The 26002-nt window shown below is 60.2% G+C and overlaps 2 protein-coding genes across 5 annotated transcripts; both read left to right on the top strand.

Moving 5' to 3' along the window:
* Positions 1–357: 357 nt before the first annotated feature.
* Positions 358–10234, top strand: SLC12A9 (solute carrier family 12 member 9). Of its 4 annotated transcripts, none has more exons than XM_030455838.1 (14): positions 358–423; positions 1309–1426; positions 3371–3505; positions 3678–3815; positions 4043–4336; positions 4586–4693; positions 4796–4907; positions 5018–5175; positions 5401–5483; positions 5811–5935; positions 7244–7436; positions 7595–7769; positions 8605–8751; positions 9178–10234. In XM_030455838.1, exons 3-14 carry the CDS (start codon positions 3412–3414, stop codon positions 10005–10007), a joined length of 2457 nt encoding a protein of 818 aa, XP_030311698.1. In that variant the 5' UTR covers positions 358–423; positions 1309–1426; positions 3371–3411; the 3' UTR covers positions 10008–10234. The 4 variants fall into 4 exon arrangements, with proteins under 4 accessions (XP_030311698.1, XP_030311696.1, XP_030311695.1 ...); XM_030455836.1 differs by having other exon boundaries at positions 1309–1432; XM_030455835.1 differs by lacking the exons at positions 358–423; positions 1309–1426 and adding an exon at positions 1034–1263.
* A 5477-nt stretch (positions 10235–15711) lies between these two features.
* On the top strand, positions 15712–25902 carry ECEL1 (endothelin converting enzyme like 1). Its single transcript, XM_030455846.1, has 18 exons — positions 15712–15785; positions 17287–18176; positions 20079–20147; positions 20302–20412; positions 20980–21072; positions 21309–21433; positions 21853–22075; positions 22227–22325; positions 22407–22481; positions 22967–23070; positions 23255–23313; positions 23456–23507; positions 23638–23705; positions 23791–23915; positions 24133–24198; positions 24427–24522; positions 25042–25118; positions 25355–25902. The coding sequence occupies exons 2-18, from the start codon at positions 17433–17435 to the stop codon at positions 25452–25454; spliced, it is 2286 nt and encodes a 761-aa protein (XP_030311706.1). The 5' UTR covers positions 15712–15785; positions 17287–17432; the 3' UTR covers positions 25455–25902.
* Positions 25903–26002: the final 100 nt, after the last annotated feature.

The following is a 26002-nucleotide window of genomic DNA, read 5'->3' as shown; positions in this document are numbered from 1 at the left end:
CGACAGGCCCGCCGCAGATGAAAGTCCCAGCCCCGCCGGACTCCCACCTCGGCCGCGAGGACATCGCGGGGGCATGGCTGCCCCACGGGGGACTGCGGGGACGGGGGACGCGGCGGGAGGGGTAGCACCGTCCCACGGCGGGGAGCGGTCCCGCGCTCCGACCTAGTGTCCCCCGCATGGATCCCCCCGACTCGTGTCACCGTGGAGGTCAACGCGGGTGCCCAAGGCCGGCGTGGGGTTTGCCTCCTGCCCCACCGCGCCCCTCCCGGTCCCGGTGCCGATGCCAATCCCATTAACCTAATTGGCGAGGCGCTCGGCCGCCCCGGGCGGAGGCGGCAGTGGGGCCCCGGGGCCCGGGCAGATCCCAGTCCCGGCGGCGGGGAGGAAGGGAGCGTCGGCGCCCCCGGGGGCCCCGATTGTCCGGTAATTGGCGCGGGCAGCCGAGCCCAGCCGGCACGGGCGGGGGGGACGGCACGGGGAGCGGACACCTGGGAGAGGGGCAGTACCAGGGTCATTGGAGTCAGGCTGGGGGCACTGAACTCAGTATAGGGGTGTTGGCACGGGGTGACTCCGGCCGTTCCGGGGGCGGGGGGCACGGGGCCAGTTTTGGGGTTCTGGGCGAAGTGGGGAGAGTCTCGGGATGGGGGGGTGGTTCAGTGCTGGGTATTAGAGATGGGGAGACCCTGGGAGGACCGGGGGAATTTGGGGTGTAGAGTGACACTGGGGGGCTGTTGAGACCTTTGTGGCCACGGGGGCCACCATGGAGGTGCATTTGGGGTCCAAAGCCGTGTTAAGGATGGGGTAAGGGCAGAGGACTGTGGGCGGGGCCAGAAAAGGGGCGGGGCTAGGCAGAGACTCGGGGTCTACCTTGTTGGGCGGGGCTGTGGGCGGGGTGGCCCTCAAGGTTGGGGCGGGGCCTATCTGAGCGGGGCATATCCTGTGGGTGTAATGGGCGTGGCTGTGGGCGTGGCTAGGCGGGTCGGACCCGAGTCGGCGGGCGGGGCCGGCGGGGGCTGGGGCCAGGCGGGTTTCGGAGCGGCGAGGGCCGGGGTCGGTGCGGCCCGGCTCATGCCATGGCGAGCTCCGAGCGGAGCGCGCTGCTCACGTACCGCCTGTGCGGTGGCTCGGGCGATGAGGAGAGGAGCCGGGAGCACGGCCGCGGCCGGGCCGACGCCGCCGCCCCCCGCAAGCTGCCCACCTTCCTGGGCGTTGTGGTGCCCACGCTGCTCTCCATGTTCAGCGTCGTCCTATTCCTGCGCCTCGGTGAGTGCTTCCGCTCCCCGGGACATCCCTGTACCTTTCTTCTAGACGCGGCCGGGAGACCCCCGAGACTCACCAGTTCTGCCTGCTACCCCAAGTCCGAGCCCTGTGTCTTCCCGAGGCCTCCAGCTTACGAAGTCCCCCGCGCTGCCCTCAGGCTCCCTGAGTCTGGGTCGCTGATGTCCTCGCTTTGCCCTCCTGGTTCTCCTGTCCCAGCCTCCTTGAGTTCCCAGTGCTCCCCCCCCCACGTCCCTTAGTTTCGGTCCCCAGTGTCCTCCCAGTGCTCCCCTCCAGTGTGCACCCCAGTACCCCCAGTCTGGGACTCCACTGGTTTCCCAGTGCCCTCTCCCAAGCCCCCAGTATGGAGTTCCTTTGGAGTTCCTATGGAGTTCTGCCCTTTCAATTCTCCCCCTAGGCTGGGGGTTTCAACGCTGTGTCCTCTCCTGACCCCTCCATCTGGAACCTGGGGGTCCAGGGCTTCTGTTGTGCCCGCAGGGTGGGAACCTCAGTGCTGCCAGTTAAGTGTCCCAAGTCTGAGGCCCTAGTGTCCCTGGGGCAGGACATCCCTAAGCAGGATTCCATTGCCCTTATATTCTGCCATCCCCCAGTGCTGGGACTCCGCTGTTCCCCAGTCATCCCCGACTGTCGGGCATTAGCACCCCGGTTCTTTCCCCTCTCTTCACTGTTCAGAGAGCACCGATTGTCTTCTCTCAGATTGGGTTATGAGCCTGTTTCTGGACAATCTGTGAGAAATAGGGAAGCAGGCGGGGCACGGACCGGGGGAGGTGGCAGCCCATTGTTGGGCCTGGAGGGGAGGTTATACCGCAGCCCGGCCCGGAACAGGCAGAGGCCCAGGGCAGGCAGCCGGGGTCTGCGAGCAGGGAAGGCTTTTCCTCTTTCCGCCCACGGAAAGCCTGGGGCGGGAGTTGGCTGAGTGCCCGAGGGTCCGGCCAGGCTCCGAGGAGCGGGCTGAAGCCTTTCCCCTGCCCATGGGACCCCTGCTTGCGGTGCTCGGGCAGCCTCAAGCTCCGCAACCCCTATCCCACTGCGGGAACCACCCCCTATCCCCCTCCGCGGGGGTGCGTTGCCGTGGGGTTGGGAGGGAAGTGCGGGGCGGAGGGGGAGGGCAGATGCCGGGAAGAGGAACTGTCCCACGGTGAAGGGCTGTGGCTCCCCTCGGCAGCCCCGCTCGTCCCCCATGTCTCAAACACTCCCCAGATCTCCAGGCCGAGCAGCCCTCCTCCTTACCGCTACTTCTTTTGGGACAACTCTCTTTCCCACCCCCTTCCCCAGCCCGGTCTTTGTTACTCTGGCACCCTCCGGCCTTCCAGAGATCTCAGGGGATGGCCCCAAACCCAGGCTGTCTCCCCAGGGGTTCCGTGTGGTTCCTGTGCCCTTACACCCCACTTGTCACCCCGAGGGCATGGCTGTGGCCTGGCTTGTGGCTGAGATAGGGCATCTCCCGGCAGCCACAGTCAGCCTCTTCCTGCCCGCAGTGCTGCCGGACGGATTTGCCTCCCATCACCCCAAGCAGAGTCACTGGGGGTTCTTAGTGCCCTGTCCCCGGGGAGGAACACCTACCAGTGAGCAGTGCCCCTGCCTGTGGGGGTGTCCTGGGGCATCTTTTGCTTCCTGCTTTGCAGAGGAAATTGGGGATGCAAACAGAACCGTATGGGGAGCCCATCGGCACTGGGTGCCCAAGTTGGGGTGCAAGGCACTCCCTGCCTGCTGAGAGTGACAGCAGGACAGGGGATCCTGGCACCTCCTCCTCCCCAGTGCCCTGGGGCTGTGAGCAGCAAAACCTTTGCCCTGTTTGCTATTTTGGGTGTTCTCTGAGTTACCAGTGCCCAGGGTTTGCCCTGTCATGATCCTGGCATGGCAGGAGGATGAGGATGCCCCAAAGTGGGGTGCACAAGCTGAGCTGGCTGCAGCACCCTGGGTGGGGATGTCCCCATCCTGGCATGGCTGGAGGGAGCTGTGAGCATGGGGATGGGAGCAGCTCATGTGCCGACACCCCATGTCTGGGGGGTTGGCTGTGCCCAGGAACCCTGTCAGGGCGTGGTCTGTGCCAAGCTCACAGGCATACTGGCATCTCTTCTCTCCTTGGCAGGGTTTGTGGTAGGCCATGCTGGGTTGTACCAAGCTCTGGCCATGTTTGCAGTGGCATACTTCATCATCGGCATGACTGTGCTGTCTGTGTGTGCCATTGCCACCAATGGAGCACTGGATGCTGGAGGAGCCTACTGTATCCTTTGCTGTGGGTGCTGCAAGGGCAGGGCATGTGGGGCAAAATCTGGGGTCCACCTATCAGCTTCAGAGTGCCATGATGAGGTTAGAACCCCCTTGGCCTGAGAGGGAAGGGTGGGGGCGTCCAATGGTGATTTGGGCTGCTGGCATCTTCTCTTGACTTGAGCAAGATATGATCAGCCGTGCACTGGGCCCAGAGTTTGGGGGCAGCATTGGGATCATGTTTTTTCTGGCCAACGTGTGTGGCAGTGCCCTCTACGTGCTGGGACTGGTGGAGGCAGTGGTGGACAGCTTTGGGATCCCCCCTGGTGAGTACCCTTGTGTGTAGTGGTGGGGAACAGTCGGTGTCCCTTACCCAAGTAGCCCTTGCATCCTGCCAGGCATGCCAAGCACCATGCCCAGCACAGCTGGCATGGCTTGCCCAGCCCTCTGGCTGGTGAGTTGGCACCTGCCATACCTGGCCCAATGCTGCTGGCTCTCAGGTTCTGGTGTTCTCTGCTCTGAGCCCCACTGATCCTGATTTTTCTCTGACCAGGGCAAACAGCAGGCATAGGCATCCACGTCCTGCCCCAGAGCTACTGGTATGAGCTGCTCTATGGCACTGTCTTACTGGCCCTCTGCCTCCTTGTGTGCCTTGTGGGTGCCTCCATCTATGCCAAGGCCACCTTCCTCATCTTCCTCATTGTTGCTGGTGTCCTGGGCACCGTCCTCGTCAGCTTCTTTGCCACGCGACCCATTGGGGTGCCCATCCGGTTGCCCCGCTTCAACAGCTCTGAGAATGGCTCCTTCACTGGCTTCTCACTTGCCACCCTGCGAGGCAACCTGGACGGTGAGGAGCGTCTCTCTCCACCCTGCACCCTGTACCCACTGTAGCATGTGCCCCCTGGAGAGGGGTGACACTGGCGCTTCCACATCAGCAGGGCCTTACTGGAGGGTGGGAATAGCTTATAGGTACAAAACAGGTGCTGTAGGGTGGCTTATCCCATGGTTTGTGTATGGCAACATTTAGGAGAGGGTATATGGTGGGGCTGTGCAGCCCCTGACAGCCCTTCACAGCCTATGCCCCTGTGTCTTCCAGGTGGGTATGGGGTGGACTACACCACTGGGCAGATGATGAGCTTCAGCTCCGTGTTTGCAGTGATGTTCAACGGCTGCACAGGCATCATGGCAGGCTCCAACATGTCAGGTACAGGCAGGGGGTGCCAGGCTGGGTGGCACTGGCAAAGCTAGAGGAGAGCATGTGGGTGCTGTGCATACAGGCAGTAAATCTGTCCACTTCTGCCCACAGGGGACCTTAAGCGCCCGAGCTACTCCATTCCACGGGGCACCATCTCTGCTGTGCTCTTCACTTACCTCATCTACAACCTGCTGGCTTTCCTCATGTGTGCCACCTGTGACAGGTACAGCCATCCGTTGCCTCACCAGGGCCATCAGTGCTGAGGTGTGCCCAGTGCCAGGGCTTGCTGCTCTGGGCTGAGTCTGGTGTCAGTGTGTCTGTGTCCCTCTTCAGGACCCTCCTGCAGAAAGACTACGGGTTCTTGCGTGACATCAGTATCTTCCCACCCCTGGTCACAGTGGGCATCTATGCTGCCACCCTCTCCGCAGCCATGAGCAATCTCATTGGGGCATCCCGCATCCTCTATGCCCTGGCCCGGGATGATCTCTTTGGTGAGTGCCTGAGTGAGAGCCCAGCTAGCAGCTTTTTCCTGCTGGGGACCAGCCCTGGCATAAGGGAATCTGCTTCCTGCTTAGTGTGCTCATTTGGGTCACCTGCATGCCTTGGTGTTTGCAACTATCCCAGCACCCAGAGTGGGGACAGGGTTCATGGCTGGTGGCCAAACCTTTTGGTGGCCATTGAGGTGCTCCAGCACAACCTCCCTGATCTGCCTGCAGGCCGGGCACTGGCGCTGGCCAAGAAGACGTCTGCCAGTGGGAATCCTGTGATGGCAGTGATCCTCTCCTGGCTGGTGGTGCAGGTGAGTTTGCTGGTGATGATCCTTTCCCAGCTTCACTGGGTGAGGGCCGGTTGGCATCTGGGCTCAATTTCTTGCCTGGCACATTCCCCTGCCCCTGGGAATCTTCCTCTAGGGCCCTTGCTCCAGGTGTCCTATTGTGACTGTGCCCTCCCATAAACGAATGATAAAACATAGTAAGGGGCAGGGATTTCTGCCTGTTTGGCACTGACTGTACCCTTTCCCAGCCTACTGCCCTGACATTCACCGAGCTTGGCAGGGAAGGCTCTGGCACATGCAGGAGTGTCCTGGGGGATACATTCACCCTGTGTCTCCCCATGCTCTCTGCAGCTCGTCCTCTTCTCTGGGAAGCTCAACACCATTGCAGGGGTCGTGACTACCTTCTTCCTTCTCGTTTATGCCACCGTCAACCTGGCCTGCCTCGCACTGGAGTGGGCATCAGCCCCCAACTTCAGGTACCCACTGGCACAGGGGAGGGATGCCGTGCTGAGATGCTGTTTGCCCATCTGTCTGTCTGCGGTTCCCCTGCCATCCATGCTTCTGCTGCCTTTCTGTGGGGCAGAGATGCTCAGCACCCCTCTCTTGGGCATTAAGGAGGGCAGAGACACCCTTGATTCCTGTTAAGGGAGAAGGGGACAGGTCCCAGTGTGGCACTGGCTTGGCACAATCCCTACACACCAGCAATGCTTTGAGCGGGTACAGATAAATCCAGCCCCCTCCTCTTAGGCTTTCCAGAGGTAATTTATAGCCTGTGCCTGCCCGGCATCCCCCCAGGCAGCTTGCCAAGCAGTGATGGAGCCCACTTTCCATTAGCACTAATTAAACTAACAGCAAAGGGGGAGGGAGGGGGATCCTGGGTGGGAGAAGGAGAAAAGATCTTCCAGGAAGAAGTGTACGTGGCAGGCAGCCCCAGCTGGGGCTACCTGGGTGTGGGATGGCTTGCAGGGCTGCCCAAATCTGGGGCAGGTGGGGCCCAGCAGTGTGGGGGCAGCCTGGTCTCCCTCCTGAGTGATGCCTACTGCCCTTGGTGCAGGGTGCTGTGCCTCTGAAGCAGGGAGAGTCCCCCAGGTGGGGCAGGGGCAGTGTCTGAGCAGGGCTGGGTGGCACTGCCCAAGGATCCCCCAGACTGCCCCATTCCCAAAGGAGAGCTGGTGTCTGTGCTGGGGCATGCTCATCCCCAGCTGCTCCTTGGCTGGGCATGGGTGGGGCAGGATCAGTGCCTGGGGGGAAGCTGCTGGGCTGGGTGGTGATGGTCCCGTTGCCCATCTCACATTTGGTGCTTCCCATCCCTCACCCTCCGCATACTAAGATCTCCATGGAGTGCAGTGGAAAAGGATTTTAATTACCTTTCAGGAAAAACAACAATTAGAGAAAATAACAGCTTTTCGCCTCCCCGCCTCTGCCTCCCTGCGCCAGGCTGAGCAAATGCAGTGGCTGCCAAAGCTGCCACACACTATTGACACTACCCAGTCCCCTCAGGTGTGCCAGGGCAGCCTCAGCCCTGTAACTGTCACCCCAACCTCAGGTTGCCCCCATTTGCCAGGAAGTGTCAGTAAGGGGCTGCCTAGTGCCATGGGAGATACCATCTCCCCTCTGTGCCCTCTCCCACAGGCATCTGTGGTGCTTGACATACCCTGGGCTGGCACAGCAGGGCTTTCTGAGAGGTTCTGGTTGGCATCTTGGCATAGCCCTCCTGACTGTGCCTGCCCTGCAGCTGGCACCAGGGCCATGCGGTAGCAGTTGTCCCCTTCTGCCTGCTCCAGGCCCACCTTCCGGTACTTCACCTGGCACACGTGCCTGCTGGGCATTGCAGGCTGCTGCGTCATGATGTTCCTCATCAGCCCTGTGTCGGCCTCAGCAAGCCTAGGCTTCCTCCTCCTCCTCCTCCTTGCTCTCCACTACCTCTCGCCCAGCAGCACTTGGGGCTACATCAGCCAGGCCCTCATCTTCCACCAGGTGAGCCCTGTCCTCCTCCACTGTCTCCTCATAGGGTGGAGAGCTGGTGTCCCCATGGCACCTCTGTCCTGGGCAGTGTGTCCTCATGGCTGGCATCCCCATGGGGTGGTTTGTTGCAAGAAGGAGTGTTCCTCACCTGCTCCCCTTCCTACCTCCAGGTGCGAAAATATCTGCTGATGCTGGATGTGCGCAAGGACCATGTCAAGTTCTGGCGCCCACAGATGCTGCTGATGGTGCAGAACCCACGGGGTAGCACCCGCCTCATTGACTTCGTCAACGACCTCAAGAAGAGTGGCCTCTATGTCCTGGGCCATATTGAGCTGCAGGACTTGGGTGAGGATCTGCACTGTCCCCAATTCTGGTGGCTTCTGCTCCTTGCTATGCTGCCAGGGGGCTCCTAGCGTCCTTGGAGTCCACTCCCATCTGGGAAGGGTGGGCGCAGTGAGAGAATGTCAGCATCTTGGACACACATATTGCCTTGGATTTGACTTGGTATGGGGAACATAGGTGGCTTGTCTCTGTTGTATGTGTGCTGCAAGCTTTCACATGCATGTGCTCAAGTATTCACCCCTCCATATGCACATGGGGCTCTTGTGTGTTTTGAGGGTGGTGTACACATGTGAGACATATAACCCTGATTCCTCTGAGCCCCTGTAGAGCACGGTCCCATTGCACAGTTCAGCTCCTGTGCACACCCAGGACACGCATGGGAACACACTAGGCAGTTCCTTGCACACGTGTGTGTCCATTCTCACCTCATAACTGCCACTGTGCATCCAAGTGCTTCACATGTTTCTGCACCCTGGTGTGTGTTGGTTTGCACACACGTGCTCCCTGGCACATTCCATGACTGTCCCTGTCTTCACCCCAGCGGATGCATGGGCTTTGCTCCCCGCTCTTCCCCCCCCCCCCCCCCGTGTTGCCATGGTGACTAATGGCCTGAAATTGGGGAGGGGGGGATGGGGCTGCCTGGATAATTTTTATATATTTATGAATAATCTCATATATCTCTCTGGAAGCACTTGTTTCCACCCTCCCCATCTCCTGGCTGCTCGGGTGGGCACAGGTGTTGGCACTGTTTTTGCATGGGGGGTGTTGTGGAGATACCAGGGTGAGCCCCTGGTATGAGGTACCCAACCCCCTGAAGCTGTTCTTACTCCTCACCCAGATGCACTGCCTTCGGACCCGCTGCAGCCCCAGCAGGACTCATGGCTGAGCTTGGTGGACAAGCTGAACGTCAAGGCCTTTGTCAGCCTCACCCTTGCGCCCTCAGTACGGCATGGTGTCCGGCAGCTCCTCTTCACCTCTGGCCTTGGTGAGTGGCAGCTGGCTGGGCATGGGTGAGAGTTCACCCTGCTGCCTCTGTGGAGTGAGAGGTGCCAAGAGGTTTGATGCACCTAGCTGGGTGATGCCAAAAGCCAAACTGGGGCTTGGAGGCATCTGGAATGGGTGATGATGCCAAAGCTAAGCTGGGGCTTGGAGGCATCTGGGATGAGCAGTGCTGAAGCCAAGTTGGGGCATGTGTCATCGATGTTGAGAGGCTTGAATACACCTGGATGGGCAATGCTAAGGGGTTCAGAAGCTCCCAGCAGCACCAAAGCTAAGTTGGAACTTGGAGAGGTATTGGGTGGGCAATGCCAAAGTCAAGTTAGGACTCATTGGCACCTGTAGTGCCAGGGTTAGGAGGCCTGGTGGGGCCCTACAGCTCTGCTCAGCCAGGCTGGTGTGGTCTCTCTGACAGGTGGGATGCGTCCCAACACCTTGGTGCTGGGCTTCTACGATGATGCAGTGCCACAGGATGGTCTGGCCCAGCACCCTGCCTTCACCAGCACCCGTGAGGAGGTCCCCCTGGGCTTCCCGCCTCTGCGGGCATCTGCTGCACCCAAGCTGCTGTCACCCCGGGAGTATGTTGGCATTGTGGCTGATGCCCTGAAGATGCTTCGCAATGTTCTCCTAGCCAGGCAGCTGGAGAGCCTGGACAAAGCCTGGGAGCTGCGGCGGGCTGCAAGCCCCCCGCCCTCCATCCATGTCTGGCCTGTCAACCTGCTGCGGCCCGACAGCGCCCGCTACGCCGACACCTGCAGCCTGTTCCTGCTGCAGATGGCCTGTGTCCTCAACATGGCGCGAGCCTGGCGCCGGGCACGCCTTCACCTCTTCCTCTGCGTAGAGGCAGGCACCATGCCCCATGCCCAAGAGGAGAAGTTGCGCCAGCTCCTCAAAGACTTGCGCATCCAGGCCCAGATCCATCTGGTGCCCTGGGACGCTGTCACCCGCCTGCACTGGCAAAGCCGCCAGGGACCCCCAGGGGGGCCAGCAGAGGAGGAGGAGGAAGAGGCCGTGAACTTCCCAGCCAACACTACCCAAGTGACGGATGAGTACATCTGTGCTGCCAACAGACTCGTCCTGGAGCAGAGCCCTGTGCCAGCTGTGCGCTTCCTCTATCTGCCACGGCCACCGGCCGACATCAACCTCTACCCGCTCTACCTGCATCAGCTGGAGCTGCTCACCCGCGGGCTGGGCCCCACCGTGCTGGTGCACGGGGTGAGTGCTGTCACCAGCACCCAGCTCTAGGTCACCCCATGTCTCCCTGCAGCTTCCTTCACCCAGTGCCTTTAGCAGCCCAAGCCTGGGGATGGCCCCAGCCTTGGTTGGCCCCACCTTGGTGGGCAGGGAGGTGTCAGGGGCTGGGTGCCCTGGGGGGCTGGGTTTTTTATTGGGAGGGTGTCTCCTGCCGAGGATTAAAGCTGACCTGGCTGGATCCAGGCACAGCCCTGGCACCTCCTGGGCAGCACGGTGCATTCACGGTGCCTTTTCTTTGGAGTGGTAGTGGGGGGTGCTATGCAGAATCTCAGGGGGGGTTCAAGCATTGGGAACCGCAGTTGGCTGCTGGGACCCCCTTGGTTGTACCCTGCATCCCCCCTTCCCTGTGCTTCCCCCCTCCTGCAGCCCCCAGCCTTTCCTCTGCCGGTTCCTCCGGGCACCCAGCCAGCAGCGGGGATTGATTAAAGGCAGCCTCGACCTTGGTGCCCCAGCTCCCCGCCATCCTCCCTGCCTTTCATTAGGAAAAATTAAATGGGAAGAGGTGGGGGAGGGGAACCCGGATGCCTGGGTTCCCTGCCTGAGGCTGGATATGTGGGGGGGTTGCTGGCCATAATGGCTGCAGGGTATGGAACCCCAAATCTTCCTCAGCAGTCCCAGTGCTGCTGGGTGGGGAGCACTCAAATACATTAATCTCTAGCCTTACCCCTCCCTACATGGCCTCTGAGCCTCTGGTTCTTCAGGGAAGGGGAAAATTGTATGGGGTGGGGCAGGGACCTATCCCAGACACCTTGGATCCCCTTGCCTTGCTCTGGGATCTCTCTCATGGGTCATCACCATCTCCCTGTACCCATTGTGACCTGCAAGGGGGAGCTGGTATTGCCCCCCTGCCCCTCACTTATTGATTAGAGTAGGACAGGAAATTACTGGGGTGCTGGGTGATAAATTAACCGGGTGCCTGGCAGGTGGGCAGTGTGCCCGGGTGCTGCCTGATGGATCGCTTCCTCTTAGCCTCAGCATGGGGGGGGCTGCTCCAGGCTGGAGCAGGGGACAATTGTGGCACTGCTGCCTGTGCCTACTCTCACACAGCTGGCACCTCTGCTCGGCTGGAGGGCTGGAAAAACACAGGCAGACAAGTGCTTCTGGGGAGAGGACTGGGGGGGACCCTCTTGCTCCCCACATTTTGCCTGAACTTGTGCCTAAATGGCCACCTTGGCAGGGTGCTGGGGCTGGCTTTGCTCCCTGCTGCAAGAGGTGGGTGCCCCAGGGTAGGGACCTCACAGCCCACAGGGTTTATTTACAAACATGGGAAGCTGGCACAGGGCAGCCGGGCACCAGCGGGACCCGGCGGCCTATAATGTTAATTATCACCACGTAATTAAAAGCCCATAAAAAGCCTCACACTTCATTAAATTAAAGCTTCCCCACACCGCGCTGACGGGCTCTGGCAGAGTTAACCTTGGCCATTCCAAGCACTGCCTGCACAGCTGGGGGTGTGAAGCCCTCCATGGTGTTGTAGGGGGCGTGCAGCTCTGTGCACACATGGGGAGCACACCCAGCTGTGTGCACAGGATCATACATGCAGCGATGCTGCCCCAGATGGAGGTGCCCATGCCACCCTTGCAGACACACTGTCACATGTACGGGGATACAGGCAGGGGGCTGGCAGAGGCACATACACAGATGTGCACAAGCAGCGAGCACAGACGCTGCAACAGCAGCATCGCATGCCGGCACAGCAGCTCCGGTGCACAACGCCTACCTGGTGCACACCTACACAAACAACATTTATTCCTCCCTCCTGACATGCAGACGTACACAGAGACATACCCTACATCTTCTCAAAGCTCCTGCCCGTTGCTGCAGGTGGCTGGAGGGGTGATGGGCTTGAGGGAAGAAGACTTATCTGTGCCTGTCCCCTCTGTGCCTCAGAGGGGGGAGGAGGTGGGAGAAGGGTGCATGGGGGGGCCCCCAAACCCTCTTGAGGGCTCACTGCCTTTGGTTAAGAGTCCTGGGATGAAGCCTGGGGAGGGTTGTAAGGTGGGGAGAAACTCACACCCTCCTCAATATACAAGGAGGGGCATATATGGACTGGTGTGGGGAGCATACACGTGTTAAGGGGGAATACACATGGACTGGGTGTGTGTGTGCGTGCAGAAGGGTGGGGAGCTGCGTTGGGAGGGTGTATGTATGCACAAGGAAGGGGTACATGCATATGCACAAGGATTTTCTATAGGTGCACATGAATCGGGGTGTATATGTACCCCTACATGGGGCAGGCTGATGTGCACGTGGGGCTCAAGGTAAAGAGGAGGTGAGGCAGGGAAGCACATACCTGTGCACATGGTTTGTGCAAAGTGGCACACATACATGTGCCCAGTACCTCCGAGGAATGCCAATGAGCATGGCTGTAGGCAGGGTCCAGCCAGGGGGCTGCTGGAGGCAGGCAGTGGCGGGTGCCCATGCCCTGGCTCGCGGGGGTGGGCAGCCAACGGGGCCTCGGCTATTTCTTGGAAATTTCGCAGCATTCATTTCAGTGCAAATAAAAGCTGTCATTGCCAGAGAAATGATACTGATCGGGGTCTGAAAAGACAGCAAATTACCCGCCTGAAAATGCACCGCTGGAAAAAAATGCATATTAAACACACAAAAAGGCACTTTGCCATCAGCCGCGCTTCCCCCGCCGCTCCAGAATAACCACACTTTACATAATTCTCCCTCTCCACCTCCGAATTAATTTCACAGACAGAGGCAGAGGCAACCCTCTGACAATAGTGGAGGGGAGACGTGGTGGCGGGGGGGAGAGCAGAGCTGGGGGCTGCTGGGGAGGCAGCTGGCTCTGGGCTGGGGGCACTATGGGAGTTGAAGGGGACTGAGAGATTTGGGGGGGGACTGAGGGGTTGGGGAGGGCTGGGTGGGAGTTTTTTCTTCTAGGTCGATGTGCCCAGCCGTGGAATGCTGCAATCCTTCCCCCCTTGGGTGCTGGGGCTGGGAGTCTCTTGGGGTTTATGGCATGATGCCCACCTATCCCAGAGAATATATCTTGGGCCAGGTGTCTCCTATGAGGAACAAACCCTCACTCCCTACCACTGAGGTAAGCCCACCATGTATCCATCCCAGAGCCTGGCACTCTCCCTGGAGTCACGCAGGCCCTGGTGGGGTGCACATACCCAGCATTGTGGGGACCGCCATGCACCCCCTGCTCCCCTCTCCCAAACACAGTGCAGCCATGGGTGCACTGGAAGGACACTGTGAGGACATGCTGCCCACCCAGCTTGACACACCTAAACTAGCACCCTACTCAGAAACCCTCGGGAACCTGAGGGAGAAACCTCAGACCCTACTGGATTTGAGGTCCCAATGCCCAGAACCCCAGTGTTGCTAAGGGCCAGTTGGTTCATTTATGATGGGGAGTGGGTTTGGCTGGCTGAGTGCTCAATACGGAGGTGTTGGTGGAAGGGAGGGGGGTGGGGTGGGGGTGGGGGTGGAGGTTGGCACTGCGCTGCTTTGCATTTTCAATGACAGACCCATGCCGGGTGCTCGGGAGAGTGGAAAAATCTTATTTGTCACCTGCTGGCGGTGCGCGGAGGCTCCCACACCGCGGCTAATCTCGGGGAAAATGAGGATGCTGGCAGGGTGGCCAGGGTGGAGCAGGGCTGGCTAGGTGGATGCTGCCCTGGGCCCTGCTGAGGATCGGAGCTGAGGGCCATAGGATGGACAGGACCCTAGGGTCACACTGGACTGGTCATGCTGGCGTGTACTGGCACCATGGCATGGATCCTGCCTGCTGGGCCGTATGAGCTGGGCGGCACTTGGGGCAATCCTGGAGCAAGTGAGCCTGTGCCCCCAGCCTTGTCTGCAAAGGCACAACCTCTTGTCTTTCCATCCCAGTTTAAGGAGCAGCCTCTTGCCTCGCAGCACCAGCTCCACAGGTTGCCACTGCCCGTGCATCCCTTCAAGACACATGACAAAGATTTTTTTTTGGGGTCACAGCACTTGGAAGCAGGTGCAGGCACTGTCTTACCTCCCTGTATCTACACACAGGTGCCTGTCCTGACCTGCTGTACCCCAGCTTCTCGAGATGCCAACTCCTGCGGGACACCGCAGCGCTCTGCGGCTGACTCAGATTTATCCATTATTTTATATCCACATGCCTTTAATTTTTACAGCCCTGTTGGAGCAGTACCCAGGACTGTTAATAACTCCAGCCCGCTCGCCTCCTCCCATGTGCATCCATCATGCTCCCACCAAGGTGCCAAGCGTGTCTCCAGGCGGGTAAGTGCAGGCATGAGGAGGCTGGTGTAGTGGCAGCCAGCACTGTGCCCCCACCCTCCAGCCAGCCCCCTCGGTGCCACCCAAGAAGCAACCTGCTTCTGGATGCTCTTGCACCCTGCTGGTGTTGGTGGTACCTGGCTGGTTTGGGTGCCCAAGCCATGTTGTTTCTCTGGTGAGATTCATGGAATCCCTCTGCCCTGGCATGTGCCCCAGGAAAGTTTCGCTGCAACACCCAGGTGTGTGAGTGGATCAGGGTATATGTACCACTCACAGGAACTGAAGGGCAGTCCACATGTGAGTGTGTCCATGGGTGTCTATGGTGGTGTATGTGTACCACAATCTATGCATAGGCTGTTGTGTATCTCAGTATGTTATCAGGCACCTTTCCTGAGCCGTGCCCAGCAGCCCAGCACAAGGAGAGTGCAGTCTCAGCTCCCCTGGGCAGTCAGGGCTGTGCCATCCATGCCTACAGAACAGGAGAGCAAGTCCTACACCAGCTGAGCTACCTGACCCATGCCAAGCAGTGTCCCCATTCCACATGTATCACAGCCCCCAGTATGTGCTCCCTGGCTCCCACCCCAGCACTCGGGAAGACCCAGGCCCCCCCTGTGAGTGCCCAGGACTATGCAGGCACAGCAGGCAAGGGTGGCAAGGTACCCTGAGTGTGGCCAGCAGGGCCCGGGTACACAGCCACTGCAGGGGGCCACTGCTGGGCTACAAATCTCCTTGCTGGGCCCCCCCGTGGCAGAGTGGCTCACGATATTTATGTTGGGGATTTATCTGCAATGCAGTTTAATATTCCCGGACCCTTGCGTGTGGGTGTGTGAGCACATAACCCCCTCCTCATGCCACCCTGTGGCATCCCTATGACCACCCTCTCACCCGTGGCCTCCCTGGCTCCTCCTGCCCACACACAGCCCTTCTGCCTTGCACCCACCCTGCCAGGACGGGACGGCTCTCCCCCACATCCCAAGAGTGCCCGGGCCCAGCGTGGGGTGCCGAGCCGCTGGGATACGCCTGGCACACACCACCGGCCGTGCCCCTCCTGGGTGCCAGGCTGCCAGGGGGTGGTAGCAGGGTCCCCGGACGGGGGGTGCCAGGCAGAGTGTCACTACAAGCCCTGTTCCAGTACCCGGGGTGGGGGGTCCGGGGACGCCCCTGCCCTGCCTCCCCGCCCGTGGGGATGAGGTAAGGCTGGCGGGCGGCACAGGGCTGGTCTATTTGCATAATAATCTCGTTAATGGAGCCTGGCCTGCGGGAGAGCCGGGCTGGAGGCACCACCCTCTCCCCGCCCCGCCGCCTCCCTCCGGTCCCGCCGCTCCGCCAGCCGCGGCGCGGGGCGCGGAGCGGAGCGCGGGGAGCGCAGCCGGACGGTCAGTGCGGGGCCGGCTAGACAGCAGCCCCGGGAAGCCTTCTGACAGCCCCCGATCAAGGCGGTGAGCACTCCCGAGCACCCCTCGAGCATCCCGGGCAGCATCTCCGAGCATCCCGGGCAGCGTCACCTGAGCATCCCGGGAGCATCCTCCAAGTGTCTTGGTGAGCAGGCGGTGAGCGATCTCGAGCATCCGCGGACATCCCGGGCAGCATCCCGGGAAACATTCCCCCAGTATCTCGGGGAGCACTCCGCGGACCACCCCGGGGAGCACCCGCGAGCGACCCGGAGAGTGGTCCCCGAGCCTGCCGGCGAGCACTCCGCGATCATCTCCCAAATATCCCGGGCATCATCCCCGGGTGCTCTTCCCAAGCATTGCTCGAGCAACCCTCGAGCATCCCCCGAGCACTACAGGCATCATCATCCCGGCGAGCACCTTCTGAGCATCTCCCGAGCATCCCGATAAGCACCTCCCGAGCATCCTGTGCAGCATCCTCCTAGCATTCCGGGTAGCATGTCCCTCTAATCCTGGGCAGAGTCGCCCAGGCACCCCCGAGCATCTTCCGAGCATCCCGGGCAGCTCCCTCCACTGCCTCCCTTCCCCCCCAACCTCCCGACCCCACCGCGCTGCACCGGTGCCCGCCGCCAGCTCCGTAAACTTTCTGGCGACGGCGGCATCTCCCCGGCACGGGCACCGCCGGGTTGCGGCGCCGGGCACAACTTTGCCCAAGTTGCGGTGGGAGCCAGGCTTGGCGGGGCTCCACCGCGGGGTTACCGGCCACCTCCCGAGCGGCTCTTTGTCCCCAGCCTGTTCTCTCCCACCTGCAAATCCCGATGCCATTGTGCAATGAGCAAAGATTTGGGTTCCTTTTTGAAATCTCCCCCACAACCCATCATGCCCCCACCCTCCTTTCACCATGGGCAGACCACCTCCCTGTCACAGCAGAGAAAGGTTGGGTGTGTGGTGGTGGGGGAAGTGGTGGGAAATGACTGCGATGTCCATGGGGTTCATGGCTCCCCCCCCAGATATCACACACCGCACCTCAATTTGACACAGCGCAATGCAACACGGTGCACCACCACCCAACCCAACACAATGCAACGCAACACCACACACCACAGCGCAATATGATGCAACCCAATGCAGGGCCACATAACCTGACACAGTCTGTGAGACCCCAACCCAACATCTTCCCCCAAATCTACCCAAAGCCCCTCAGATCTCCCCAAAGCCTTTCTTCCTCAGGCTTACCCTTCTCTGTACCCCCACTCAAAGTGACTGGCAGCCCTGTGTCCCCTCTGGCTCACATGGTGCAGGTTGAGCTTGCTGGACCACCCTGGTCACCCACCCAGGCTGGGTGCTCGTGCTGGGTGCACTGGGTCGGTGGGGGTGTGTGGGATGGAGCTCTGCCAGAGTATGAAACCCTCCCAATGTCATGCTGCAGGACCTCACCCTGCCACCAGATGGGCTGACAGAGGGGACAACCATGCAGTAGACCTGCTATGGAGCTCCTGGCACCAGAGCTAGTCACCATGCTACCAGTGGGGCATACAGGCAGGGACAGTGATGCAGGCAGCAATGATGGCGAGAAGCAATCCCCCTCTCCTTGCTCCTCCCAACCTCCCCCCCCCCCCCCCCCCAACCACCTCCTCTGCCTTTTCCAGGACCTTCCTGACTCACTGGAGCACTATCCACCTCCTCCCTATGGTGGACACAGCTCCAGTATGAACCGTGGGCTGCTGGAACCTATTTCCCACTTGCCCTGAGCCCCCTGTAACCACACCGTCAGTGGGGAGCCCCATCCCTGGCCATGGAGAAGACTTACTCATTGACAGCCCACTACGACGAGTTTCAGGAGGTGAAGTATGTAAGCAAGTACCAGAGTGGCACCTTGCCCAATGGCTTCGCCCTCCAGCTGGGCACTGGGGCCAAGAAACGCCGTGGGGGTCTGCCTCGCTGGAGCCGCCGGGAGGTCTGCCTGCTCTCAGGGCTGGTGTTTGCAGCAGGGCTCTGCGTCATTTTGACATGCATGTTGATCCTCAAGTACTTGGCAGCTGAAGGGGACAGCTACTGCCTGGAGGGGTGCCAGGAGAAGAAGGCCTTCCTGCGGGCATCCCGCTTCCTCAGCGCCAACATGGATGCTACCATTGACCCCTGCCAAGACTTCTACTCTTTTGCCTGCGGTGGCTGGCTCCGGAGACACGGCATCCCTGAGGACAAGCTGGTGTACGGCACCATCGGGGCCATCGCCGAGCAGAATGAGGCCAAGCTGCAGGCACTGCTCAGCCGCCCTGTGAGGCGCCGAGCCCCCACCTCAGCTGAGAGAAAGGTCAAGGAGTTTTTCCGCTCATGCCTGGACCAGGCTGAGATTGACCGGCTGGGCCCACGGCCCATGCTGGAGGTAATCGGGGAGTGTGGTGGCTGGGATGCCCCTGCAGGCCATGGGGAGCTCAATGAGCTGCTCTACAAGACACAGGGTGTCTACAGTGCTGCTGTGCTCTTCTCCCTGACTGTCAGCCTGGACGAGAGGAACACCTCCCGCTACGTCATCCGGGTGAGGGCACCCTGCTCCTGGGGCTCCTGACCCCCCAGCCACCCACCTGTGCCAGTGATAAGCCCCCAGGTGCCACTGTCCTTGTGGTGATACTGGGTGTCTGGCTGGTGTGTGTGTGGGCTGGGCTGCAGCAGGCAGCTGGGCTGTGAACAGGCCCTGTCCCTGGGAACCCCCCCCCCCACCATGGGACCTCAGTGTCAAGCTGCTGTAGGGTGAGGGTGGCACCTCCAGGGTGGGGAGGCAGGATGTACAGAGAAAGGCAGAGCTGCCTGCCTGGGTGCTGGGGATATCCCAGTGAGACACTGGGGTCTCCGAGTGCCAGAGACCAAGCCCTTCACTTTGGCATCCTGGCTGCCATCTACACGCAGGGGCCAAATCCAAGGAGATGACAGGGGGATGCTTGCTGGCATCACAGCGCCAGACCAGGGCAGTTGCTCATGGCTTTGTTAGACTTCCCCACCCCTGCCAGCCTGTTTTCTTCACACTGTGGTGACACCAGGGCATGGGCAGGCTTTGTCTGGGTAGCCAAGTCTCAATCACCCTTGTGGGTGTGGGAGTGTGCTGGTGGGTACAATAGAGGCATACCACTGGCTTGGTGGGGATGTCATGGTGGGCATGATGATGGACATGGAGGGCCATGGTGATGGCACAGTGGTGAGGGCAAAGCAACGGCACAGTGGTGGACACGGAGGGGACGTGGGGGTGGGAATAACAGGAACATGGTGGCCATAGAGTGGGGGTGGGGATATGGTGATGGTGTAGTGGGGACGAGGTGCTGGGGACAGTGGGGGGACTGAGTGTTATGGATGAACCGTCCCGTTCCCTGTGAGCTGGTGGGACTGGGGGGTGGATGTGAAAGGGGTGAGCGTGTGGGGGGCGGGGAGGGCCCATGCGGCGCTGGCAGGCGTGTGTACACTAGAGGGAGTGTGTGCACAGGGAAAGGGCGGGTGGGTGGCAGGTCTTAGATCGGAGTGCGGGAAGAGAAAGGTGTGACAGGCAGGGTTGGGTGCCAGGGTGTCATGGGGCGCGCCTGTGGAGTGTCAGGATGTGATGGGGTGACAGGGGAGCGAGTGTGCAATGGGCTTGAGTGTGACGGGTGTGTGTGTGTGACAGGGGGGTGTATGAGGAACCGGGGGGGCAAGGGGGTGAGGGCCAAAGGGTTGTAAAGGGGACGTTGCGAGATGGGGGGCTGAAAGCTGGGGGTGTGCGGGGCAGTGCTGCAGCTGTACACATGGAGGGGCGGGTGGTGGGGTTGGATACAGGAGGAGGGTGAGCCAGAGAGAAAAGAGGGGACAGCCTCAGTGTGTGTGTGGCTGGAGAGGGGGTATGCTAGCTGGTGCATGCATAAGGGTGTGAGGGAGTGAGCATGCATGGGGTGAGAGGTGTTGAACATTGGGCGGGGATGTGCAAATGTACAACATGTTGCCCTGGGACACGGTATCTTTACCATCACTGGAGGTGTTTAGAGGTGCAGATGTGGTTGGTGCTCAGGGACATAGTTTAGTGATGGATTTGGCAGTGCTGGGTTAACAGCTCGATGATCTTACATGCATACGGGTGTGAGGGGGTGAGCATGCATGGGGTGAGATGTGTTGCACAGGGGCAGGATCAGCTTGGAGCCACCATGGTGGTGCCAGTGGTGGTGCCAGTATAGGGCAGGTTATGGGGCAGTTGGTGTGCCAGGTGTGTCAGGCCACGGAGCAGCACCCAGCCTATTGCATCCTGCTTGCTCCAGCACCCTCTAGTGAGAGGGAAACTGAGACATGGGACCTAAGACATGAGACTGACCAACCACAGCTTTCAGGGCACCAAGGGCACCATGCAGTATGGGGGAAGGTGAAAGGTGTCTTGCCCAGAACAAGCTCCCCACCCTGCTTACCTATTGTCCCCATCTTCCCCAAGATTGACCAGGATGGCCTGACTCTGCCTGAACGGACCCTCTACCTGGGGCAGGATGAGGAGAGTGAGAAGGTGAGAGGAGGCCACGTGGATGCCATGGGGACATGAGAAGAGGCACCAGCATCCTGCATGGATGGCAGGCAGAAGGATCCCCCAATGCCAGCAGTGCCTGGGGTGTCTGCAGGGCGGTGCATGTGGTATTCAGTGTCCCTTTCCCTTTGCACAGATCCTGGCTGCTTACCGGGTGTTCATGGAGCGGTTGCTCACCCTCCTGGGTGCTGAGCATGTGGAGCAGAAGGCCCAGGAGATCCTGCAGCTGGAGCAGCACCTTGCCAATGTGAATGGGATGCATGCCCTGGGCTTTGGGGTGCTCCTGCCCAGTCCCCACCCAGTCCTTGGGCAGTCCAGTCACAGATCTTTGAGGACCTCAGTGCCTGGTTGTAAGGGACCCCATCCCAATTCCCTTGGGAACCTCCACTCCCAGAGTTTGGGGAGTTTCATGCCTGGCCCCTGGGGATTCCACCTCCAGCCCCAATATCTTGAAAACTAGAAACTTGAAAACTTGAAACTTGAAAACTATCTAGAACCCTCAGGACAACCACTCCCAGACCTTGGGTGAGGACTCCCATATCCAGCCATTGTGAACCCACTCCAGGCCTTTCAGGACTCCATTCCCATTTCTTGGGGACCCCAGTCTTGGCCCTGGGGGACCTCCATGCCCAACCCTCACATACCCCAACCTCTTGGGTACCCCATGACATCCCTTAGGGCCCCACTGGCAGAAGAGGGTTTCCTGAGACAGGGAAGCCATGGAAGACGTAGGTCAGTAGCCCTCTTGCCCTGTCCCCTCTGTCCCTGTGCCAAACTCAAGGTACGATGGTGACAGCTGTGCCAACCCATGCAGATCACAGTATCCGAGTACGATGACACACGGAGGGACATCAGCAGCATGTACCACAAACTGACCCTGGGTGAGCTGCAGCGCATCACCCCCACTGTGAGTACCCCTGCTGCCACCCCATGTCTCCCATCTGCCCTGTGCTCCACACTTGTCCCTTTCCCCCCTGCTCCATGCTCTTGCTTCTCTCCCACACAAGTCCATCTGGGGGGATGAATCCACCCTGCACTTTCTGGGTGGGAAGTGGTGGTGGAAGCCCAAAGGGGCTTCCCTGCAGTGTGACATGGGGGGTGGGTGGGTGTCCCTGTGCCCTCTGACAGAGCTTACCTTGGCAGCTCAAGTGGAAGCGCTTGCTGGACCGTATCTTCCATGACAACTTCTCTGAGGAGGAGGAGGTGGTGCTGCTGGCCACTGACTACATGCACAAGGTGTCTGACCTCATCCGCGTGACGCCCAGCAGGTAAGGGGGGCTGGCACCCCCTTTGCCTGGCACCTCTCCAGCCTGGCAGGGGGTTTGCAACAGGGGTGAGCACAGGGGGGGCTGTGGCTGTTTCCCCTACAACAACCCCATTCTGAGGAGGCCAGGCTGGGCACTGGGATCCTGGGAAAGCTCCTGGCAGAAGGCACTGTTGTGAGATCCATAGCACACTGGTTGTAAAGGAGCTGAGCACCCCTGTGCCAGAGGTCATCAGACTCACCACAGAGCAGGGAGGGACAGGATGCCAGCCTGTGCCTGTGTCCCCACAGGACATGGCCACTCTTGCAGCCTGCCTGGTCCCTGAGCAGGAGTGTCCCCACCCAGCTCATGCTCCCCACCCTTCTCGTGTGCCTGGGGACATGTTCAGTGGGGGCAGGCCTGACCTTGCCTTCCTACACCAGGATCCTTCACAACTACATGCTGTGGCGCATTGTGGTGGTGCTGAGCGAGCACCTTTCCACCCCCTTCCGCGACGCCATCCATGAGCTCTCCAAGGAGATGGAGGGCAATGAGAAGCAGCTCGAGCCAGGAAAGATCTGCCTGAGCCAGGCCAACAAGCACTTTGGCATGGCCTTGGGTGCCCTCTTTGTTGAGGAACACTTCTCCTCCACTAGCAAGGCTAAGGTAGGTGATGTTGCCTGCGGGTACAAAGCCACCACATCCCTCCTGTCACCTAGCCAAGGCATTTACCGTCACAGCACCCTACTGAGGGCTGTCTAGCAGGATGATGGATCATGAGGGTGCCATGCCAGCACCCATGGTGACCCCACCATAGGTGCAGCAGCTGGTGGAGGATATCAAATACATCCTGGACAGGCGTCTGGATGAGCTGGACTGGATGGATGAGGAGACACGGAGAGCAGCCAGGGCCAAGGTAGCCAGCTCCAGTATCCACCCCTGCCCTTGCACCCACTATGGCTTGGGGGCATGAACCCACTACTCACTTTGCCCACAGCTCCGGTACATGATGGTGATGATTGGATATCCTGATTTCCTGCTGAAGCCAGAAGCCATTGACAAGGAGTATGAGGCAAGGAGTGGCCCAGAGCTATGCAGGGACATGGGGTTGGGCATGAGGAGCAGGGAGAGGGTCTCCACATCTTCCTCAGGGTCTGTGGAGATTGAAATGGGGAGATGCCACCATAAAGCAAGCAACCTCCTGGTAGCTTACTATGTTCACCACTCACATGGCTGCAGCTACACAGGCAGTGCTATGCTGTCCCTTGGGTCTGGTCCTTTCCTCATATTACATAGCCTCAGAGCTCAGCCCCATCCTCAGCAAGGGCTGGGGGTGCTAGCATTGTCCGGAAACACCATCGAGTGATAGAGCTGCACACATGGGCACACATCATGGGACAAGAGGACACACATGTGCCACATCCAGCCCACAGCCATAACCGCATGTCCTCTGTCCCCAAGGCTCGTTGTAGTGGGAAGAGGCCCCATCCCTGCTCTCCATGATCTTGGGATTGGTATTCAGAGCTGGTACCCCCACTGATGTGGCTTTCCCCACAGTTTGAGGTGGGAGAGAAGACCTACTTCAAGAACATCCTCAACAGCATTGCCTTCAGCATCAGACTCTCGGTGAAGAAGATCCGGCAGGAGGTGGACAAGTCTGCGTGGGTATCTTCTTGCCCCAGGGGGCACAGCACAGCCCCACCAATGCCCCCTCTCCCTGTGCCCAGGCACACCCTATGGGGGTTAGGCAGGAGGGCACAGGCAAGCAAGGAATGCCTCCCCTGTGTCCCCAGCTGTGCTAGCCCTGGTGCCCCCACAGCCTGGCACTGCTGTCTCCCCTTGCAGGTGGCTGCTGCCTCCCCAGGCGCTGAATGCCTACTACCTGCCCAACAAGAACCAGATGGGTGAGGCACTGCCCAGCTCCCTGGGACAGGGGTGTGGGGAGGGTCCCAGGGTGGGGGGCACAATGCAGGGTGCTGGGTGATGCTGTGGGTGGGCACCAGGCAGGGTACCCCCCCCAACTGCAATGCTCTTCTGCATCCCCAGTGTTCCCTGCTGGCATCCTGCAGCCCACCCTCTACGACCCTGAGTTCCCGCAGTGAGTGTGGGCCTGGGGGGGGCGGGGGGTTCCAGGGCAGGGAATGGGGGTGCCAGGTGTTGGGGTCACCGCCATCCCTGTGGGCACTGTGCCTTCCACCCTTTCACCTCTGCTGCCCCTGCTGTTGCAGGTCTCTGAACTACGGTGGGATCGGCACCATCATTGGACACGAGCTGACCCATGGCTATGATGACTGGGGTGAGGACACCCCCACCCTGTGCTGGGGTGGGAGGAGGGACACCTGGGCCCTTGGTGTGACTGGTGGTGGTGATTCCCTCTGCAGGGGGACAGTACGACCGGCATGGGAACCTGGTGCACTGGTGGACAGAGAGGTCCTACAGCAAGTTCCTGAAGAAGGCACAGTGTATTGTCAACCTCTACGACAATTTCACTGTCTACAACCAGCGGGTGAGAGCCCCTCACCTGCCAAGCAATGTCTGGGTACATGCTGGCCCTGGGGCTAGGTGCCTGCAGGAGAGCATGGCTCTGCCTTGCCCAGCCCTGGGACCTGAAAACTCATCACACCTCAGCTGGGAAATTCCTCAGGGGGCCAGGGTGGACATGGGAGCATGCCTGGCTGGGAGGGACATCTTTGCCTATCCCATCATCTCTCCTCTCTCACCAGGTGAACGGCAAACACACACTGGGGGAGAACATTGCGGACATGGGGGGGCTCAAACTCGCCTACTATGTAAGTGTCCCCCCACTCGGCTGTCATGACCCTGTCAGGGCCATGGGACAGCTGCTAATGCCATCTGCATCAGGTGGCATGAGACACCCCACACTCCCATCCCCCACCTTGCTCCTTGCATCAGGAAGTGGGCATGATCCTGCCTGTTTGTTGCTGGAGGGTTCAGGGAGGCATTTGGGGTGGGTTGAGGGGCTTCCCTCTGTGCTGAGGGCATCCCTTGTTCTCCAGGCCTACCAGAAGTGGGTACGGGAGCATGGCCCTGAGCACCCTCTGCACCACCTGAAATACACCCATGACCAGCTCTTCTTCATTGCCTTTGCCCAGGTGAGCCCCTTCCCTCCCCAAACATGACACACCAGAGTGTAGGGGGTCACCCCGTGTGGGACCTGTGGCTCTGAGGGGGACTTGATGTCCATGCCCAGGAGCTGGGCTCAGCTCCATCAACAGTTCCTGGGCACAGGGAACAGGGCTCAGCCCTGCAAGAGGCACCCTGCACAGCCCCACTACCCCTGGGGACTCCACAGCAACAAACATGTTTCCCCCAGCGCCTCCAGACACCCCACAGTAACAAAGGTACATGCTTCCCAAACTTCTAGGTCATGCATCTCATACCTCCAGAAGACCCTACAGCAACAAAACATGCCCCTGTGCTCTCCCATCTATACCACATACACAGGCTCCTGGGAGACCCCAGAGTAACAAGCACAAACCATTACTGTCCTAGTCCCCAGCAGCCAAAAAAGCCATTGTGCCCCAGTAGGTGCTAGGACTTCCTGATTCTGGTGGGTGCCAGGACCTGGGATGCCCCATCCATCTCACCCTCAGGGTCCTTTCTCCCCACAGAACTGGTGCATCAAGCGGCGATCCCAGTCCATCTACCTGCAGGTGCTGACAGACAAGCATGCCCCGGAGCACTACAGGTACCAGCTGGCCCCAGAATGAGGGGCACAGTGGGTGGCAGCCTTCCCCATAGCTGATGGTGCTGTGCAAAGTGGGGTGAGCACCCTCTGGGATGCTGGCACCAGGTGGCTCTGGGTGCACATCCCTGGGGCAGGGGATGGGTTCTGCTGTGGTGGGTGGGTGCCACAAGTGGGGTACATGGCAGTGGCAGGGGGGGCAGGGGCACCCATCTCTGACTTGCTCCCTCTCCTGGCAGGGTCCTGGGCAGTGTCTCACAGTTTGAGGAGTTTGGACGGGTTTTCCACTGCCCCAGGAACTCCCCCATGAACCCTGTGCACAAGTGCTCAGTGTGGTGAGGCTCATTCCCCCCAGCAGGCTGGCACCCTCTTTCCCCATCCCTGCCCTGTTACCATGTGCCTGCTCCCCATCTCCGTCTGTCTTGCCTTCCTACTCTCCAGGCAAAGGGGACACTGGGGGTCATCCCCCAAAGACAGGTGGAGAGGTGGGGGGCAGCAGGGGGACACCTGGAGTGGTCATTAGCTCCTTTCCAGAGGCAGATGCCTCCTGCCCATCCCCTTCCTACCCCCTGCCCTGCAAACCTGGGGGGGTCCTGAGTTGCCATGGAAGAATGAGGCAGTGTAGGGCACCCCCTAAGCACCTGTGTAAACCCTCTTCTGCCCACCTATCCCAAACCTTCCGCCAGCCCTACCACATCCAGCCCAGCGCTGGTTGGGGCAGGGAGAAACAAAAGTTGCCATGGGGCTTCCCCATGCAAAAAGCCCCTCTGCCTGGTGTCCTCCTGGCACCCTCTATGCCAGCCCCATCCTGTCCCCACACCAGCCCTGCCAGCAGGTGGGCACAGCTGGCACGGCTCAGGGCCGGGCAATGCCAGCCTGCCCCGGGA

Source organism: Calypte anna, chromosome 9 (genome assembly GCF_003957555.1).
Source record: "Calypte anna isolate BGI_N300 chromosome 9, bCalAnn1_v1.p, whole genome shotgun sequence".
In the NCBI taxonomy this organism is placed as follows: domain Eukaryota; kingdom Metazoa; phylum Chordata; class Aves; order Apodiformes; family Trochilidae; genus Calypte; species Calypte anna.
Note: the sequence above shows the minus strand (reverse complement) of the source record. Positions and strands in the feature narration are given on the sequence as shown.